Raw genomic sequence first — 21586 nt, forward strand, 5'->3', positions numbered from 1 at the left:
CTAAGTCTGAGATGCTTTTTTGTTCCTGTGTGGACAAACAGAACCTGGGCAATGGAGCTGAATAATGTGTATCTCTGTGCTGACCCTAAAAATACTTGTGAATGCTAGAGAAAGAGGAGGCGTGGTTCTGATGACTCCTTATACACGTCGTTTGTAGTACAAATTTTACATTCTGCATGAAAAGCAAATTTCATTGATGGAAAAACCTGAAAGCTGTAAAGCATGAGATTAAATATAAGAGTATTCTAGGAAAGAACATCGAATAACAATTCTGCAAAAGATCTCGTCATAAATGGAAGATCTTAAATTCCAAAATTTTATTGTACGCTATTTAAATGTTTTGTCTAGAGATTTCATAAAAGTGCACCTGTCTATATACTCAAATGTAAAGTTAAGGATGATATTGGACAACTTCACAAGTTTTCCATTTTGTGTAGGTTTTTTAATCTCCTTGGTTAAAAAAAGTGTCCTTTTGGAGAGGACAGAGGGTATTCTATCAATGCATAATAGCTTTACACTAAATACAGATATTTAGCAAATATTTACACTAAATGCAGATATTGTCTTACCAGCCTGGGAACAAACTTGTCTTCTGAACATCAGATGTCATCTTGAGTATGATGGCCAGTTCTTAGCAGTTTAATCTTGTGAAAATTAGAAACATTTTCTTTTGAGCAAAATGTAAACGAAGTAGTGTCTCTATAGTTTGGTTAAGTTTATGTATTTGCTTTCCTGTCAGAAGAGTAAAATGCTTGAATGAAGAAAAATGGAAGACATAAGTAGTATTATTTGGAATATATTAAGATGATGTGCAGTGCAACGTACATGTATAACATCCATGAAAAAGGAATTCCCTAAACTATCTCTTATTTTTTAAACCAAAGAGAAGGGATAAAAGCTCTGCTACAGGAGCCAGAGAGGTTAACTGTACTATAAAGGACTCTAAAAGATGCAATACTTTTTTAGGAAAGCCTTGAATTAAAATGTGTATAAGGCAGACAAGATATTAACATCAACATCTTCCTCATCTTCCTTCTTTTCTCATTATTATTCTCCTTATTATTTTAAAAAGCATTCTTAAATACCATGCAGATTTGCCATTGCTAATATTAAAGCAGCTTTCAAAAGGTTTTCACTACAGCAAGGAAGTGCCGTTATATGCCATTTAAGAGTTTTGCATGTCACCAATTCTTTGGCTTCTGCAGTGCAATGGTATTAGTTAAATGATGGAAGAGCTACCATCAGATATTTCAGTTTTAAATAAAAACAAACTTACAGTTTGAAAAACAAAACAAAACATTTTGGATTGGGTTGTTGTTTTGTTTTGCTTTGTTTTTCCCTGCCAATGCAAAAAGAGAAGGCTTTTTTAATGTTCTCTTGGAATGTAGCTAGAGATCTTCCAACTATGTGTGTATGTGTTTGTTTCTTTTTAACGTTTCTTTTGCTTGTGTGTGTGTGTGTTTTTATTATTTTATTGCCATAAAGGTATGAGGTCGTCTTGCTTAGAGGACTTTGTCAAACCTCTGCGGTTCAGCTTCCCCTTCCTAACTATCAGTACTGATTCTAGCTGCTAGGTAGAATCCTGCAGCAAGACAAGAAAGTTAGGATCAAACATCTAATAGTAAAAAGGAGAGAGCTACTTTTCTGTGAAAAGGGAGGAGAAGCCCCAAGTGTTAAATGCATCTTTATGAATAATAAAAGACCAATGTAAAGCATACATTTGTGCTTTAGATTCCCTTCTAGCATGGGTAAGAACCTGGCTTTTTAATGAGCCTTTAAAAATTATTATGACATTTTTTCTTCTGTTACTTGTGTCAAACTGGGCTAAACTGCTTTTCTGGAGCTTGAATTGTCTAGATGAATCAAGAAAAAAATGAGGGGATGACCTCCCTGAAATATAATGCTCATCTTTGTTCCATCATGCTGCATAATTACAGAGCTCTCAGAGTCAGTGCAAGCCTTCTCACTGAATATGATATTACTAAGAGCTGTCTTGGTTGGTGTACCTAGTCCCATCTTCTACATGGTATTTCCTTAATACCTTTTATAAGAACAAGACGGAAATTTATACATAAAGGTTATGTGTCATTGATTGCAACTACTGACTTCAGTAATAAGCATTACATCTGGTAGCAAATATTTACTATATTAGGCTCCAAAACAGCAACTGATTTTAATATTGCTGCTATGCATATATTCAAGATAAAAACAGTGGCTTGTTATGGTGAAGGTGATTTGTTATTGAAAGACTGCCTGTTTTCTTGGCAGTGTTGCTGTTTCAGTGAATTTATAACACAGGATGCATGTCTTGTACAACAAAGTTTCTTTAGTAAGAAGTCAATGAGTCAGATAATCATTTCAATCTGATTTGATAATGAAGAGGTAAATATTCACCTTTCGTAAGCAGAAGAATGTTTTATGTATGTATACACAGCTGTGTTTAAAAATAGTGGTCCCTGCTATTCTGTAATTGACAACTGTTACACTATCCTTTATAGTATATTTTGATGTTTATCCTTGTTTAGAGATCTCTAGAAAGTCCAAAGATGTCTCTTCTTTAGCTATCTGTAGCAAAAGATATAATAGGAGACATTATTTCTAGAGTGCCTTTTGTGAGATACTAACACAACAATAGAAGGAAGAATTTAATACCTTTTAAAGAAAAATAGAAAAAAAATATATTTTTAATAGGAATTTTACTTTCTCCATAACCTTTCTTTTATTATCCCCCATTTCACTTTTCATTTGGTTGTAGTTTTACCTATTTTGCAAGATTTTTGAGCTGTAGAACAAGTCAGCTAATCAAGTTAAGCTGTCAATGTAGTTTTCCTGCGTCCTATTAAACTACTAAAAACACTGTTTCCAGTGAGTGATCTTTACATGCAAAAATATATATTATACAGATGTGCACTTTGTGCATACTATACACATATTATTGTCATTTACACATTGTACATAAAGTATTTGGGCATCCATTCCACTGATGGCTGCTGTAAGGTCACAACGGGTTTTGTCTTTAAAGGGCAGTATGGGCGTATTTCTTTTATGCAGAATCAGTAAAATGACACTGTTCTGTATTACTGCTTTTTCTTTAAACTGGTGTCTTTGAAAAACAGTGAAAGAAAGATGTTTGTTTTTCTTTTCATAAAACATCAGGAACACAGCACATGGCTGTCCTTTCGTCCCTTGATGCATTCACTCATATACATAACCAATACACATACACACATCAATGGGAATTACAGATATTGATCTATAGAGCATCTACCTTCAACCTGTTGTTTGTAAAGCTTTTGCTCTTTATCCTGATTCATCTTTGTTGCCTCAGTGTCTTATCTTCCACTGGTTTCATCTTTGTGGAAGTGAAGACCAGACAAAACATTTTCAAATTTCAGAGCTTCGGTGGCTTTCTCACGTGTGAGTTTGTTGCAGACTGAAACTGAAGTTGATTGAATCAAACAATGATAGAAATAGCTATTCTTTGTACAGAATTGAGTACATGTGACATTTTATTTTAATGGGACTCTTTTCTCCCCAGCTTAGAGAAACAGATGCAAACCTGGGGAAGAGCTCCAGGATTTTGACAGGGATGTTGCGAAGGTAAGGCCAAGGTAGGGACACTTCCACTCTTTCTTTTTTTCCCTCTTTCCCTCTGTGGCTTTACTTTTAGTTCTAGTTCAGCCTCTGCATTTTGCTGACTTACTTGACTTTTTTACACAGGTTGCTATGTAGAATTTCTTCAAATGAATTCTGATAATGAAGCAGGCAGGGTTAGATAGAAGGCTTTATCACAGCTATGGAAAGAATTTTCTGTAGCCTGAGGGATTACCCCTTGTTCACTCATTTCTCATCTTTGTTTCTTTGTATTTGGGGCTTTTTTGGTCTGTTCTAAAATTAAGCTTTTTGATGATGGTTTCCTGCATTCCTTATTCTCAGATGTTTTCAGGGTTTTTTACCTATAAGATTTTATGTGAGAAAATTTGTAAATCTTTTGGGGCAGCATAAATTTGCTAACAGAGAGCAAATGATCAGTTTTGTCTGAATAGATTGGGCAGACACATTGTAAAATGTTGTGATTTTAGCATGTTACTTCCATGTTTTCAATGGTGTGCAAATTGTCACTGGGATTAAAGTGAGATGATACAGAAAGAGAAAATTTACAATATCCTAAAAATCTATGTGGGTTTGAAGTGAGGGAGGTATCCACTGATTATTCCCACCTTAAATTATATCAGTAGCTTCCCAGACAATTATTTTTTTTGAGTTTTTGGCATCTCTGGATATGTGTTCTTTACCCAGTGAAGCAACACAAGCTTCTATGTGATATCCATGTTTCTGTACTTTTATTCAGCTTCCTGAAAAAGAAAAGCATCACTCTAATAGGTGATGTTGAGTGCTATGAAAACACATTTTTCCAAGGAACGTATAGCATCCTCAGAAGAGTGCAGTATGAAATTACACTTCCTGTGGGCTTTTACATGGCATGTTTGCTTAACACAACTAGCTTTTTTAAAAAACAAACAAACAATAAAGTAAGCTTTAGGAGAATTTTTGATTTATCACTTACCTTGAAAAACAGCAAAATGAGAATATAACTTGTTCTATAGCACAAGCTTTATCTTTTCATAAGTCTCCTCAGAAAAATGGCTTTGTTAGTGCCTTTTATACTCAGTCGACAAAGGTTAAATTGACCGAACCTGATGCCTTCATTTCACAGATTTCTTACAATTCCAACTCCAAACTGTAACATATAAAATTCTCTGATTAAGAGTAATATGTAAATGACATGAGCTAAATTTAAAATCCATGGAGAAAGAAAGTGGCAATTGAAAGGGATGCTTCAGTGCTTGTAGACAGTCTAAATAAAACACACACACACACACACACACAAAAAAAAAAAAAAAAAAAGGAAAGAAAGAAAGAAAAGACACAACCAAACCCAAGTCTCCCCAGGAAGGACCCTGCGACATGAGCTGTAACGAATATTCTGCATATGTCTCCATTTTGTCAAATCTCATTAAAGGGGTTTCTTGCTTTATGTCAATTGAGCTGTCCAAAAATCATTCATCATTTTAGTGTAAGAAAAAATCATGCGGTTATTTAAATAATATCATATTAATGTTAAAGTTCAGCTGTCATTTAATAGTATGGCTTAATCAGACATAGCATTTAGGAAAAATAGTTTTTTCGGGGTTTACTTGGCTTTCAGGTTGGCAGATTCAAATAAGGATTTATGGGTTTCTGAACCAATGTATTCTTTCCATGTTTATGCTTGAGATACCTCAGCCTTTTTTGCAGCACCCTGTAGTCTGTTATTTTCAATAAAATAAAGTATCTCCTCATATTGTGTTTGAATACATTTGCAAGTAATTTGGAGAAGCTGGAACAAAAACATATGCTGTAACCTTTGACTTTGTTTTGTGTTTGGGAATCACAGTTAGGAGTCCTAGTTTATAACTGTTCCATAAGCCAAATGAAAAATGTGATCTCTCTGAAATATACTTGGGTTTGTGTTTTCAGACAAAAGGGTTATGCAATTGGAACACAAGAATGGCGTGGTTTTGTGTGTCAAGAAAGCACGGGATTTCCTTTTTATTTAACAAAAATACTGAGTTGGTTCACCCATCTGGATGAAAGGCAGGTTAGGATTTACGCTCAGTTCAGGTGAATTCAGGTGAATTTGTCAAAAGAAATGACTCAGCATATATGTAACTTGCCGTAGAAGATTCTCAGGATGTTTTGTAAAAACACTTAATAGGTCCATGGTAAAATTAATTTGCTCTATGACTATTGACTGGAAATCTAGCATTATCCCAGACTCAGAATCATCCCAATGCTGTTTAGTCACACGGATAGTCATAAGATATGAAACCCACAAAATCAGCACAAATTAGATAAATACAATTTAAAAAATAATTAACATGGATTGGCAGTTGTGTCCTAATTCTGCATACTTCAGTAAGTACTACACAATGTTTCACTTAATTATTGGAACCAATGAAGAAAAATGCTTGAGGACTATTCTTCATATCATTATCATACAGAAAAGGTAATGTTAAGCTGAACATTGTTCAGCTTAGCTGCTGCTCCTACAATATGTATTTTATGATATGCTTGAAGTTGTGTGCCAGACTAACACTCTGTGCATTCAATTAATGCCAAACTGCTTCTATTTTTACTCTCTGGGAAAGGTAAAGCAGCATCTCTTCTGAGATGGCCAAACGAGTGATTAGATATTTAAATAGGTAGCGTTCTTAATGAGGGCTAAAATACTCCCTTTGTACAACTGAAATTCCCTGGCATTGCATTTGTGCATAAAAAGTTATGTAGGTGAGGAATGAAAGCGGGAATAAGTTTTGCTAGTTGCCATAGGTCAATAAAGAAATCAGTGATAGAATAGGGACAGATCTTCCTATTCCAGCTTGCTCCTTTAGCAACTTAAAGTAGCCAGGTTTATGTACTGGACTTTATCTCAGTATTTTGTGTATATGGGTAAAGAGGTTTTTTGTAACAAATCTTTCAGAATATTCTTGCTTTGAAATACTTGTAATATTCTTTTTCCTTATCTGTAAATAAGCCTACTGAGATGCCTCTAAACTAGAATGTTACACTTACGGCAGGCACTTCGTTACTAGGATATCACCATGTTGATAATGTCAAAACATTAATCATTTTCTTTTATGTGTATCTAGAGCTCTGGACATCCTGACATTTTATGACTACTCTTTAAAGCAGTGAGACTGTAACAAAAGCTCAGTGTCGTTTCAGTTATAGAATTTGTATGTAATAGATTTTAACAGAAGGAAAGGCATCCTCTGTGGTCCTCTGCAATGTTGCCATCTCAGACATCTATCCTTTGGCCTCTACCCTGATGTGAATTAGGGAGTGCTAGAAAAATTAGAGTGTTAGAAAGAAGCAGAGAAGAATATGTTGTGACAGATCTTCAGTTGTTTCTCCATATCCTAAGCCAATAGCCTAGAAGAGCTTTTAGGAGAAGAATTTGGACAGTCTCCAAGACCCACTCAGCCCAATTTCAGTGGGAAACAAACAAACCTAGAAGTAACCAGATAAAAATTTCAGTATATTTGAATCTTTATCACATTAGCAGGTAAATTCTATGTACCTCCCAGACAAATATTTTAGAAAAATATTTACTTCCCTCCACAACAATATTTGATTCTGCCTGGCTCAACAGGATTTTTTTATGCCCAAAATTCTCTTTTGATCTTCAAATTTCAGATCATCTCAGAAGATAACTTCTGAGTTATCAACAATTCTTTGAGAAACTCGTGAATACCTTTGCTCTTATAAAAGAGACTTTAAAAATATATATATTTCAGATAGGACAGAGAAAAATTCAGCTGGTGAAAAAGAAACAGTACGTGTTCAACTCTCAGGTGATAAATGAGATGGCTTGCCAACATGTGCGTAACCAATGTGACCACAAACAAAAGCAGGGAATGCTTCCCCCTCCAAACTATTTGTAGTCAAGCTCCTTCACTCTTCTTTACAGGTATTTTATCTTCTCGCAGTATTTCTAGTCAAACTATGTACTTTTGAACTCCAAGGAAGTCCAGACCCCACAGTTATCATTCAGCATTTCATACAATCATACAACAATTTGGAAGAGACCCCTAGGGATCATCTAGTCCAACCTCCTGTTCAAAAAAAGTCTAACTAGAGCAGACTGCTCAGAGACTTGTCTAGTCAAGTGTTGAACACACTAAGATTGGAGATACCAAAACCTCTATTGGAAGTCTGGTCAAGCAGTAGTTGAAAAGCACTTCTTCCAGGAAGCAAATGGAAATTTCACATCATCCAGCTTTTGTCCATTGCCTCTGGTCCTAAGTATAAAGTATCAAATTCAAAACATAAGTGTTTTAGAACTGACCTTCAGAGGAAATTCTTTAAACAGAGTGTGGGGTGCTCTGCCTACAGCCATTGACTTGGTGGCATGGCCATTCAGCAATTGGTGCACAAGAGATTTTATTTGCTTTCTCACACTCCTGGAGACATGAAAAGTTAGTTATGGTCTCTTCTGCCTTCTTTCTTGACTAGGAAGCCCCCATTCCCATACACAGAAGAAAATCAGAAGAGAAAGTCATCTCCTTGTTAAGACAAATTGAAACCAATACTGAGTGTTATCACTGTCTTTTTCCCTATTTCACTACTGATCTCTGTTTCCATCCCCAGAAGTCCATAACAAAAAGATTTTCTTCTGAACTAAAGCTTATTGCAATATCAGTCATATCAGTCATACCAGGCCATGACTGCTGAATACTGAGCGAAGTTTAACATGCAGTTGGATCTGCCTTGTTTTCATGCTAATAAAGAAATTCCTCTTTCCAGCGGAACTTTGCATATTTGGTCTCAAGCCAAAAGAAGTTTGAGTAGAAATTGTTTCAGCAGCTCTTTGGTACATAAATGTATTTCTATTTTTACTTCAAGATGTATTTCTACACTGAAAAATGATTGAATGGTAAATCCTTTTGCAACATGTCTGATCCATGTTAAATATTTACAGCTGCAGCTGTTTACTTCAGTAATTTAGACCTTGATTCAGGAAAATATTTAAGCATATGGTTAACTTAAACCAGAGAAGCAATTCTCTTAACTTAAGGGACACTGAATAAGGAGGGAGTGAGTAGCAGAACAATTCTGTGTCATCTCTTGGGGCAACACTGCTTTTACAGTGCTCCTTGCTCAAGGCCTATTACAGAGCAACACTGTCCATAATATTTCTATTGTTAGATGGGAACCATAAAATATACATAGGGTATGGTAGTGCTTACTGTCAGTGAAAGGACATTTTTTATTTATTTATTTTTTTATTTTCCTGACTTTTAACCATTTTATATAGTTATTATATTATTATACATGTTTGTACTTTGTATTTTTTTTTATCAATTATGAAGTGTTAAATATTTTCAGAAGGAAAATGTTAAACTTTAAGGTACTGTTAATCATAAGATAGTCTTTGGATAAGGAACATACAGCTTGTTATTCCAGAGTAAATCTTGACATTAATTAGTACCTGGTCATTTTTCGCTTTGTCTCTAACTTTAAAAAGAAACCTTGTTTCTTTGCTGAAGTGATGGACAAAACATCTGGAAAACGTAAATGTAATGTCAGCAGAATTCCCGGGGGTAAGCATTCTTCACTATTAGTAGTCCGACCAAAATGCATGAAATGCTAGGTCTCAACAGCAAGAATTTTATAATAGTATGGGACACTGTGGGTTCCTTGTTCTCAATGCAGATAGGACATGTTCATATATAAGTAAGATGCATGTTTTGTGTTTAATAACCAAGAGTCAATTTCTTAATCTTTATCATCTTTCTTGGATAAAATTCTATATGTTGTTTCCAAAATGTTTTTGAAAAATCAAACTCTATTTTCATTCAGTGTTAGAAATACTTTCAGTTCATGCACCATAGAAAATGCAGCAGTCCTTTAAGCTGTTCCATAACCACTATAACTGTGGCAAGCAGCATACCTGGAGAATTCCAATCCCTGTACTGAATGGCTGTAGAACAGGACCAACTTCAACATTGCAAACATGTAGCTACAATTAGTTTAATGCCATCTTATCCTTTGCAAACCTTCAGTTCCAACAGCCTAAGTGTTACAGAATTAAGTTTACTTTAGACCTTGAAAAAGAAAAGGAGCGTAATGATTGATCTTCACATTTTAATAACTTCAGTGAATAGGATAAAATAAAGTCTGTGCTTTAATCTCCTTATACCTAGGCAAAGTCTTAGAAGGATATGTCCTTCATTGACTGAGACAGAAGCATCTATATTGTAGTCTTGTTTTATTTTTCAGATTGCTGGGAAGTTTTATCCATGTGTCAAGCTGCCTACACTAAGTCCATTATGAGCAAGGCTCTCAGCATTCTTTAGACAATATTTCCAATTCCCTTTTTTAATTTCTTTTTTAAATGTACAATGGCCCTTGTTCTACCCTCCCCATTCCCTCTTTTCTATCATCTGGAATTACTATCTCATTTGCCCCCCTCCCCTTCCCTCGACTTGTGTCCAGCTGAACAGCTGGAAAGAACATTATCTTAAGCACAGTTGTGTTTCTGCAGGAAAGCAGGGTCCCAGTGGATAATTATCACAGTTAGTCCTACACTGCATATACCAAGAATGTAAAGCATCATAATAGGTTAAATATCATGTAACCCTTTGTGATTGTTCTTTGTATTGAGATACGTTGACTATCATTAAGCAGCTAGAGCCTAAAAAGGTTTGCAGTACTTTGTGTCATGAGTGAAACAAAAAGCATTTCATAGTCAGCATTGACATGTCTGAACCACAATAGATAGTCCTGTGACATGCTTTCATGAGAAGACATGTCTCGTATCAGCATAATCAGTGCAGTGCTTTCTTGCAGTAGTTACAAGCAGTTTCCAGTTGGATGAATTCTCTCTGACATAATATTAAGGAATAGTGAAAGTGGTGAAAATATTTTGAATGTGATCAGATTGTTTATGTGAAGCAGGGAACCTGTTTGCAAAAGCTGACATTGGTAATTGCTGAAATAATTGGAGACAACTCTTCAGAAATCAATAAAGTCAAACTTCTTAAGGCCAATAGTAAATTAAGGATCACGTTGTTCTTAAGATGACTCACGCTATAGCTGTCACAAAACAATATACACCAGATTTTACACATTCCATTGACTGAGTGTTTAAGCCATAAATTTCAAAATGTACCATTTTCTGATCGCAGATCTTCATGATATTTTGCTACATGGGTCATTTCACTCTAATCCACAAATTTGCCAAAAAAATGAAAATAAAATAGAATCATCTTGGAAGTGATCTCTGAAAAGTTCATCCCTTTTTGTTAAGACAGAACTGACTATCCCTGTTTCAACCCTGACAGATATTTGTCTGGCCTGTTCTCCACTGATGAACATTTCTTATCTCCTCAGTCAAACTATTCCAAAGTTTCCCTAATGTTTGGCCCAAATCTCTCTTCTTGGGTAGGCAGAGAGCTTTTACGTACTGGTATATTTGAGATTGCTGTGCTCTTGCATGGCCTTGCTTGTCAAGGCCCATGACTTCTGCTATGGAAAGACTTTTCTGCTGAGCTTTTCAAGAATTAAAGAATGTAAATAATAGTGTACAAAATTAAATTATAGTTTCAAGTTCTCATCAAGTCAAGCCTTCTGATGGATTTCAGGAATGCAAAAATGGAATTGGAAAGTATTCTAAAAGGTAAATCCCAGAAGCTTAGCCTCTCCAAACAGTAGCTTCATGAATAGGTATCAGTGATCTTTGCAAATACAGACTCCAAAATTAAATCATTCTCATGATGTTGTGTATCTGGATGAAAACTAGAGGGTGTGCTAAGCTGAATAAAAGTAACATTTGAAACTTAAACAAGATTGACAAAATGCAGAGATTTAACATTATGTGGCACTTCTAAACGTTTTAAGAAAAAGGCAGTAATATTGTCAAACAAACGTCAGAGTTTTTGTTTAACTTATTTCTTCTCTCTTGCCCATACACACATCAGTGTTTCAGACTGATCTGGTATTTCGAGACAAATGGTGAGAATGGGAATTGTTTTGCCTACCTAGCCTTCTGGCAGTTCTCTGCAGGAAGCTCTGTTAGTCTTTATCAGGTAAAGAAGCTCTTTTCTGCATTCTGTGTATGATTTCCAGTAGCACTTGACACTTTTCTTCCTGCGCTTGATTGAAATTGTTGTCTTTTAATAAAAGAAAACTTATTCCATCTTTCCAGCATGATTCTTCTCACACACCAAGGAATTAGTCTTTCAGAAAACAATGAAGTCATCAAACTAATAAGTTTGATGTCAGTTTGAAACTGTGATAAAAAAGTGATACCAGAATCTTGTCCTTAGCTAACCATTTAGATTGGATCATTTTCAATCCATTTTATACTAATAGGCTATCTAGTTTTGGCTATCTTCAGGAGACGTGAGAGATTAAACGACTGACAACTGCAACAAAGGAAAACTCGGGATTTGCTGAGTAGAATTTTTGTACTAAATTTTTTTACTATAATTGTTTTGTGAAATCCGGAACCCAAATTTACCAGTCACACATGAGTAGTTTGGTCGCCTGTAGCCTCATTACTAAATGAGGTTTTTTTTTGTTTGTTTGAGCAAAGTTTATTGGGGTGGATGTTTGTTGTTGTTGTTGTTGTAGTTTTACAAAAGAGGCCATAAATGTGGCCTGTGAGAAATCAACAGCAGAGGAATAAGAGGATTACTTAGAGTTTGCTACAGATAAATTAGCACTGCTGGTTGACAAGACCAAAACTGAGGGAGAATTTGTGTCCTTGTGTGGCATGTAATTATGTTGTATTGGACCTTTAAAACTCTTCAGAAGAAATGTTCACACATCACTAACCTGCTGAGCATCTGCCTGAAGAATAACAAAGTCATGAATTGGAAAGTGTGCTCTTACAATGAGAGATTGTTTAGTCTACTTGGTGGTAGGATGAAATTTTTACTATTTTTTGCTAGTTCTTATATTTTAACTAATATGGAAGATTTGAAAAAGGTAAAGGAAGGCCAGTGCAGAAATTGAGTGAAATGGAAAGGGCAGAGAAAACAATTTTATCATAAACACTGAGATTTATGTTCTCTACAATGTTTGTGTAGTTCTAAGACAATTCATTAAAATCACTTAAATTGTTTCAGACATATCTAGAATAATATAAACAAAAGAGAAACTCTTCCTGCTTCCTCCAGACAAACCTATGCATTGTAGCTCTTAATGCTCCTTCCGTTTTAGATTCAGGATTATAATTCACATTTTAAGATCAGTTTATTAATTATTTTCTTTGAAGGCTTGAAAAATTGTTCAAGTAATCTAAATTGTCAAGAGCTATAATTTATTAGAAGTATTTTATTAAGTTAATCTATCTGCTGCTGGAAATTTCATGAGGTGGTCTCTTGAAAGATATGTCTTCAAAATGGTATGGGACAAGGGATTTCTGTAAAGGAGGATTTATTCCTCTACTTGTTTTATGCATAAGCAAGTTTGGATTTTTTTGCTAGTTTACTTCAAATGTTGCCCGACTGCATGTTCTTAAGAACCGTGGCTGTACACAATTGTGTATGCAAGAGATATTAGTACTCCCTAATTCAAAAACAGAAGAGTTTTTCACTGACCTGAATGCCTTCTGCAAATAGTAACGTTTTTCCATGAGCGTTAACATGGCTTAGCTTGCAGGATCTCACTATGTAGCATTTATTACCCAAGAACTTTTGTTTAGCTTGGACTTTGCTATATTAACTAAGTGGTAACCCAGAAAGTTTGTGTAACATTTGCAAGTTAGAGCGAAGTCTTCACCTCATCCCATTCAGAAGATCTGCTGATAGTTTAAGATTACAACACTAACAGATAATTTTTCTTTTTGAATAAAAATTGCTTCAAATATTTTTGCACCAGCTGCTTGCCTTCCCCTGATAGAAAAAAAAAAAAAAAATGGGGGTGGGGGGACAAACAAACCTTTATGTTTCTAAGACATTATTTTTGTGGTTGCATATAAATAATGCATGTAAATAAGGAGTTGTTTGAGAAACGTGGTTCTAAGTGTGCCTGGTCTTGCATAGGTGGTGGGAAGCATGTGGTCTACTTTATCCATGCAGAGAAACTTCCTTGCTGTTTTCTGTCACTGCTGTGTTTTTTCAAATGCAGTTTTCTGCGTGAATGGCACACACGTGTTGATTGTGAAGGTAACATTCTTTCAGTACGGCCTTAAAGCTAATTACTCTTGGTGGCAGTGGGGCTTTGTACCTCATTTGTGAACAGCTATTTATACTACTACGCCAGTACAAAGCAATGTTTCACGTTACCAGTTTACCAGACTATTACACCATTGTGTTTTAATCCACTGTAGGTGGATGGAGAATATGAGCCATCTGTTTTATTTAATGATATAATCAGTAAACAATATATGCACTTTACACATTTGGTCATTAAAGATGCCCATATTGTTGGACCCTGTATTTACATTGTAAATTGGTGTATTCACACATCAGCTCTTTCTGGTTTAAAAGGCTTGCTGTGTTCATACGATGGTACAAAGCAAGCTCAGTAACTGCTTGAACCCAGCGCAGGTGGTCGAGCTAGTTGCCACACAGATCAAAAGTCAAACAACTGTGAATCTTCCTTTGAAATGGCATTTAGAGAGACAAAGCGGGTCTTATCTTCACAAACAAGAAAGAGTTATAGATATACATCATGAAGTTATGAGAACAAAAAGGGGTTTCATAGTCACTCTGTATCAGAAAATCCAGTGCTGCAGACTTTTGGGAAGGCATCTTTGGAATATAAAGACCATCTTATTTTACTGGAAATTTGGAGGAGTGAGTCGGAATTATTAAATATGAGAATGTTCAGTGATTTCAAAACTTTGGAGACAAGAAGTTGCCTGCTTTCACAGTCAATTTAATTTTATTTTATTTTCAGCAGTGCTTTAGCAGAAGAAAACAAACAGCAAGAGCAAAACCTAGTCTTTTTCAAGGGACAGAGGTGAATGTGTTTGCTAGTGTGAGCTAGAAACAAAGGAATCTGCTTAAGATTTCAATTTTCCTAAAGTATCCTTGGTGAATGCCAAAAAAAATAGCCACCAAAGTACATTAAAATTCGCCGATAAGTAAACTTCGCTTTTACTTCACTGATAAGTAAAATCTTCTTGTTTGTTAGAACTTTTTTAAAGAGATGAAAGATAACATAATACTGTATTAAAATTAAAACAGTAATGTTAATTTTACTGTTTCACTTCAGAGTTTGTGCTCCAGATGCCTAAGGAACATACTGGAAGACTCAGTTCACACTTTAACCTGTGGGCTACTTTTGAACCTGGCTGATGTGCTCTCTGATGCTGTCTCTCCAAGGCCCTACCTGTGGCTCACACTTCCGTTAGGTGGCACGTGTTGGCACGTCTCCACCAACACCCATGGAGCTATATTTATTTATAGCAGCTAAGAATCTAACCCATTTGCACGAAGGCCAGACTTCCATGCCCCTGCATCCATTTTTGAGAAACAGTTTCTACCCGTCAGAAAAAAAAATATATATATATATATTTTTTAGTGCTGATATATATATGTGGTCTGTCAGTTGTATCCTCCAATAAAGTCTGTACAGAAATGGGGATTTCCTGCATCAGAGTTCTGTTTACAGATCAGACTCTTGAACTGCCACTGTATTAAATTAGAATGCATCCTTTGCACAAGCTTAGCTACTTTTGGTACCATAGAGATCATAGGCTTGCTTCGTCAGAGTATGCATCTGGTTCCAGGAAACTTCTTGCAGTATGATTCTGTTAGAGTGAAACTGCTGATTGGATCTGATTTTTTTTTTTTTTCTCAGTGTGTTTTATAAGGAAATATAGCCAGGTTTGTCACTGGGGGAAGGCCTGACTGGTATCACCAGTAGACAGCTGGGGGTAAGGACTTGTGGAAATGGTATGGCTAAAAGGGAGATTGCAGGTTGGAGAGGATGAAGGAGTTGTCTTGTGCTTACCAACGCACAACTGCTCAGCAGTGATAGGTCTGCTGATAGAAGTGGAGCTCTGTGTGTCCCAGGTCTTTAGCTCAGATTGAGATCATCTTTCAAAGCAGCAGCATGTCTGTGAGGATAAATTCTTAGTCATTTTGAGTTGTATGTACTTATATAAAAAGCTAGAAGCAAAATATTAATACATACGAGATTGAGATTTTGGTTTTGGTTCCTGTTCCTACATAATGCAGCTATATTTGGAGGCACTGAATATATATGCAGTAATAAAGTCTGTTTACTAATAACATGTATGTTTAGTTTCCATTTAGTATTACAAACATGAGGACATAGCTTTCTGAGTCTTTACATTGGTTCCAAAAGCAAGCTAACTATATTTTTATTTTTATTTTATTTTAATCTTGGGGTGGGAGGAAAGAAGAATATTTATTTACTAGGGCTTTTTTTTATGTTGCCACCAATTTTAGAGAGAAAGTATTTTCAAGTGTATGAAGGAGGAGAAGATAAAAGATCTCATATTATGAGCCTTTATATATGCTTCTAAAATATACTATAATTTCATGGTTAAAATATTTAAAATAAAACAAAATAAGACTCATCTATAAATGTCCCTTTTATAGGCTTTTCATATCTGTATTTCATCTAAGTTGAATGTTAAACATTGGCACGTTTCCATATGTTTCATTATGTATTGCCTTCTGATTTTGAGATATTGTGTCACTAACACATTTCAAATATTGTAAAGGTGTTGAGTTTTTTTTTTCCCATCACAATCCAGGAAAAACAATCAGAAATTTGACTACAAATGTTTGAATCATGATTTTGTCTTGGGTATCTGCAGACCCATCTGTTTCAGTGCACCTCTAAAATGAGTATAATGTTCCATATCTCAGCAATGCATTCCAAGGGCAACTGCCCTTAATTAATCTGTACATGGTCCTCACATGACAACATGATGAGAGTTTGTGAATGATGGGCTGACTGGTAGCAGGGCCTGTCCTGATTTGGAGTTGTGGCTTAATTGGATTTAAAAGGGGTGAAAGAGAAGCATGGGAAGAATTTAGACTAGAAGAGTGGAGGGTATTTTATTTCCCATAACAGTCCATTACCAAGCACGTACCTGATCTTTCTAGCCACTGAATGTAGATGTGCAAAACAAGAGGTATCCATTCTTTGTTGTCTTCTTCAGATAATATAATTTTGAGGTCTACAGGTGACATTATTCATCTTTCCTTATGCGATATTTTTTGTTGTTTTGCAGACAGAAAAGAGTGTTTTAGTGGGTTCAACAAATGCTATTAATATATTCTGGAAACATACTGATCAAGTGTATATAGAGGAGCAGTAGTATTAAATTTGATGTACTAGTCTAGGCAACTGCTTCTTTCTCATGAAAAAAGGCTTACTTATTGCTCTTGTCAGAAATGATGTTCTTGTAGTTACTGTGGTCTGAGATGTATTATTGCTGACTGCTGTCAACTAGCAAACAAACAATAGAAATGTTTGTTAAATACTTTAGGGTTCCTCAGAGAAATATATCCCAACAAATGCAACATTTTATGACTTACTTTAACAGTGATGGTATTATCTTGTTCAGAGAAGGTATGGAAGAGAGATGTATAGACTAAGAGGTAAAGGTAGACAGATACTTACTTCCCCTGGCTAAAATTAGCTGCTAGATTGCTTTGCTTTCCTGCTGTCACCTCTTGCCTCTGGAGAAACATAATTTATTACAGAACTTGAATGGGGAAATCCATTAAGATAATCTAGGACACAAATTCTCTCATGTATAGTAACTTCATGACCAAGGATATAGTTATGATCCTTTGAAATTCCAGTATTTTGTTGTTCAGCTTCTAATTAGAGAGACAATAAAATGTGAATTTGAATTGCATTGTGTTGAAAAATACAATGATGTGGTGCTGCTCTTAGCTGTAAAATTCAAAGAGTTGTATAGCAGTCACATGTTGAAGGATAAGGCAAAATGGAGTTTGATTGAGATAGCTGGTAATGATGCTGTAGAGCACCCTCTTCATGAAGAGTATTCATTACAGAACACCTCTTGGGCTGGTGTACTTGGTTGGTCATATTTTAACAGCTGTCTTTGAATTATTGATGATATATTAAAGCTCTACCAGCAAGCAGTGGGAGAATTAAACTCCCACATGCCAGTTCCTTCAGATGATTCCTCTTTGAGGAATCTAAGTGATCAAATGAGATAAGCCATTTATAATTCTTCAAGCGGGAATTGTTCGCAAGTATGATGGTTTCTTAGTAAATTCCCAGTGTTCTCTTTGGAGTAAGATGGAGTATTTAAAATAGTATGATACATATATATGATGGCAAGAGTATTATAGAATTGTTTTATAATAAACTACATTAAGCACATAAACAGTGTTCCAGATACTTAGCAGCCTGTTCCCAAGGAAATACAAACATTGTCTCAGAGATTCATACTGTAAAGATGTAGGTGATTACAGATATAGGAAACATTGAATTCATCCAAAGAAAAGTCAGTGCTGCAGAACTTCTGCCATGCTGTGTTTCAGGCAGTGAATTTTGGATAGTTATAATTCAATGTCCATTGAAATCAGTAGACAAGCTTGTGCCCAAATGCTTGTTCTCTGAGCCTGGAAGGAGAAGCAGGTGCACAATGTACCAGAGAAAAAATCTGTTTGATGAATGTAGAGACTAGCTTATAGTGGAGTTGCTGTTTTGTCTTCATGCTCCTCTGGCCCGATTACATAGAAGTTTTGTAGGAACATATTGTTGTGTCTGACCTGGGTAATAAAAATGGGTTGGGAGGACTGTTAAGCCTGCTCTTTAAACCATTAAATTCTGAGACTGATTTTAGTTTGGAACCCACTACACCCTGCTTTCTTTGATGCAAGCCCTGAGAATATCTAATCATTGTTTAAAGGAGTGGACTCCTTGGGGGGAACAAAGCCAAGAAGTGGCCCCAGTGGATGCCTCCCCACATGGAAATCCATCACCTCCGGATTTGATAGCTTTCACGCTAATGTGTCTTTCAAGGGGACCGTTTTGTCTTGCATTGTTACTTATTTGACTCTTCGTTTATTTCAAACTTAATTGTCATTAGATGTTTTTTTCTATTAGCATCTGGGGAATAGTAGTTTATTGCATATTGTTGTGTTTGTCTAAAGGCAATTGCACAAGCTTGAAACCTAATCCTTGTAATCTTTCCTACTAGGGATAACTTGAGATAAATACTGCTGTATGCTTAGTGGGAGTGGGTCTCCACTTTTTGATCATCCATGTCTAAATGTTGAGTAATACTTAAGGGAAAATGTTCTCAAAACATTCCTTAGATGATTATTAGATTATATTTTATGTTTGATAAAAACTGGAAAATTGTGTAAATATTTGCTTAACATCCCACCCCTAAAGCAATTTATTTCCTTTCTGGCCTTCAACCCTCTTGCTCAGTGAAATGAGATCAGTCACTTTCTGTTTATATTCAGTTTCACTTTGCAGTTTTCATGGATGTGTAGTGTGATGCTGTTGTGTATGGAAAAGCACTGCAGGGACATATTTAAATAATAAGTGGGGAATAAAGAGGAAGGAGGGAAAAATCTTTTTAAAATGTTTTCTAGGCTTTTCCTGCATTTTAAAAGTAAATAAATGCTACAGTTAAACTACTTGTGTGTGGCATGCTAATAATTAGTGTTAGTATTAATTAAGAAAAAAAAAAATCCAGTTCTGCTTTCCTATAAATTATTTGTCACATAATAAGACCAGTTTGTATATTTTATGTTTCTGTGGCTACCATTCAAATCAGCCTTTAGCAAAAGTGAACACATGGGATATCTTGCTATTACAAGAGGAAATCCCTGCTTCATTTTGGACACTGTGGTGGATGAGTTTTCTGTGATGTCTTTTTCACATGCACAACAATCAATGCAATACTCACCTAGGTCAACTGTATGGTCATTTTCTCCTATCCAAATTTTTTCATTTTGGATTAATACATGCTATGGATCTCAAAACTGCAGACGTCAGAACAAATGGTAGGTCCTAGTTAGAGCTTTATTAGATAGAAAGTGTTCAGAGGAATATTGTGTCATGGAAAAACAACCATTAGTCAATAATTTTTTTTAAAAGACTGAGGACACTTCTCTGCACTAACCAGTGTTGAAGCATTTGTGTCATGCATTGCAAAATGGCTGTTTGAGCTGCAAAAAGGGCTGGAGCTTCTCTTGAGTTGTCTTTCCTTCCCACCATGTTTTTGCAATTAAATACTGGATGAAGATTCTTTTTCCTTTCCTTTCCTTTTTTTTTTTTTTTATTTTGTTTTGTTTTTTTGGTTGTTGTTGTTTTAAATGTGTTACTTTTTCCTTAATGCGTAGCAGCTGATTTTTCCTCTGTTGGCTCACTTGGGCACAGAGACAAACCTCCTTTCAAGGAACAGAGTTCCAACATTGTTGTTGATTATTTTAATGGGAAACCATCTGTGTGGTAAGGCAGGCTCCCCAGCTTCTTCTTTCTGGAGATTTTTTTTTTTTAAAAAAAAAAAAAAAAAAAAAAGAAGCATTTTAGTCAAAGGTAAAACCCTTCCCTCTGTAATGTGGATGGACTCACAAAGAAAACAGGCATAAAGGCCTGTGACTCAAGAAGACCTGATTTTCAAAAGCAGCAAGCCTGCAACAAGCAGTCCCTTGGGAACACAGCTTGCCCTTTTTCAGAGTGTTGTCTGCTCTTGGTACTTTTGACAAGGTTGCCATTGATACCTGCTGCTTCTTTAGGGGGAAAAGAGCCAGTTTGCATCTGCAAGAGCTCCTAAACCTTCTTCTTTTCTGGCTTAGCCCATCTTACCTTTCCAAAGTTTGAGTTGCATTTCTTCCTGGAGACTTGCTCTTTCTCTCCATGCCCTTCTGTGGTTAGCATAGCCTGTCAATCTGAGGTAGTTTTGACTTCTTTTGACAAACACCTTCACTTAGAATTACATTGTGGTTGCTCTGAAAAAAATAAGGCCTTTCTTTTCTTCCTTGCTCTTTATGAACTAGAGCCATAATGCATATAAGCTTCATGTAAGTTCACAATAGCACTTTGTCCTCTTTCACATCACTTGCCAAATAACTACTGTTGTGGCAACGGCTGTAACCAAGTATAGTGTCAGCGAGTTTTGCCATAACATGACTGGGTGCCAATAATTTTAATATAATGTGAAACACACTCCAGGCAGTGCAATGAGGCATCTGATTATTAAATTCCTTGAAATGTCATCTGGATTTTTTTTTTTTTTTTACATCAATTCAGGTCTCAGAACTGGACAGTGTTGTGATTAAAAGAAAAAGAACAGAAAATTCTCTCATTATAGTAAACATTTCCAAGAAAACTCTCACCCTGAAGCAGACAGCTCTGCTCTGCTTACACAGACAGCAAGAGCAAAAGCAAAGGCTCTGTGAAGGCTATAAGGGTGGAGGTTATAATTGTGGCTACCAGTTGTTTGCTGCTCTTTACTGTAGCACTTTCTCCAGTGACAATAAATGCTATTTATTTTTAGGCTTCTTATTCTGAGCTACTTATAAAAAGTAAAAGGTAGGAACCTGGTGAAGCATTTGTTTTTAATACATTGCTTACATTGTGCTCCAAAGCATGGTGTTCAGCATTATTGTTAATGATTGAAGCATTAGCATTTAATTGTGTAAAGCAATTAAAAAGCTCAATACTACTACTTCTTGGGCTGAGTCCATTAATACAGCAAGCATTAGTAAGAAATATATTGAAGAAGTTGAACAAGGTCATAAATGCTCTGTGTGCAAAGAGTACCTAATGCTTTTTTCCAAGCCTTTAAGAAGTAGTTTTAAAAAAAAGAAAAAGAAAAAAGAAAAGAAAGAAAGAAAGAAAGAAAAAAAAAAACCTTGTGAGGTGAATAGATAAAAGGCTTTCTTGGTTTAGTTATGTCAGTTTGACTTTTTCCTGTAATTGCTGGGGTTGTTTTGTTCCTAAAGACAGAATGGATGCCAAGCTGAAGAGGTAATTTCTGAGCACTGTTTCAAGATATTGTGAAAGTTCTCAACTTTTCCGTAATAAGAAAAATAACACTTCTCTAATGATG

The 21586-nt window shown here is 35.6% G+C and overlaps 1 protein-coding gene across 4 annotated transcripts in view; it reads left to right on the forward strand.

Annotated features, from left to right (window-relative positions):
• Positions 1 to 21586, forward strand: part of VTI1A (vesicle transport through interaction with t-SNAREs 1A) — a 270364-nt gene that overhangs the window by 163954 nt on the left and 84824 nt on the right. For 2 of the 4 annotated variants that reach the window (XM_068688567.1, XM_068688568.1), the window contains one exon: positions 3539 to 3600. In XM_068688567.1, the coding sequence (XP_068544668.1) occupies positions 3539 to 3600 (62 nt within the window). Of the gene's footprint in view, positions 1 to 3538; positions 3612 to 21586 lie in introns of all 4 variants that reach the window. The other 2 variants (XM_068688571.1, XM_068688572.1) reach the window with 1 other exon arrangement.

Source organism: Anas acuta, chromosome 7, assembly GCF_963932015.1.
Source record: "Anas acuta chromosome 7, bAnaAcu1.1, whole genome shotgun sequence".
In the NCBI taxonomy this organism is placed as follows: Eukaryota; Metazoa; Chordata; class Aves; order Anseriformes; family Anatidae; genus Anas; species Anas acuta.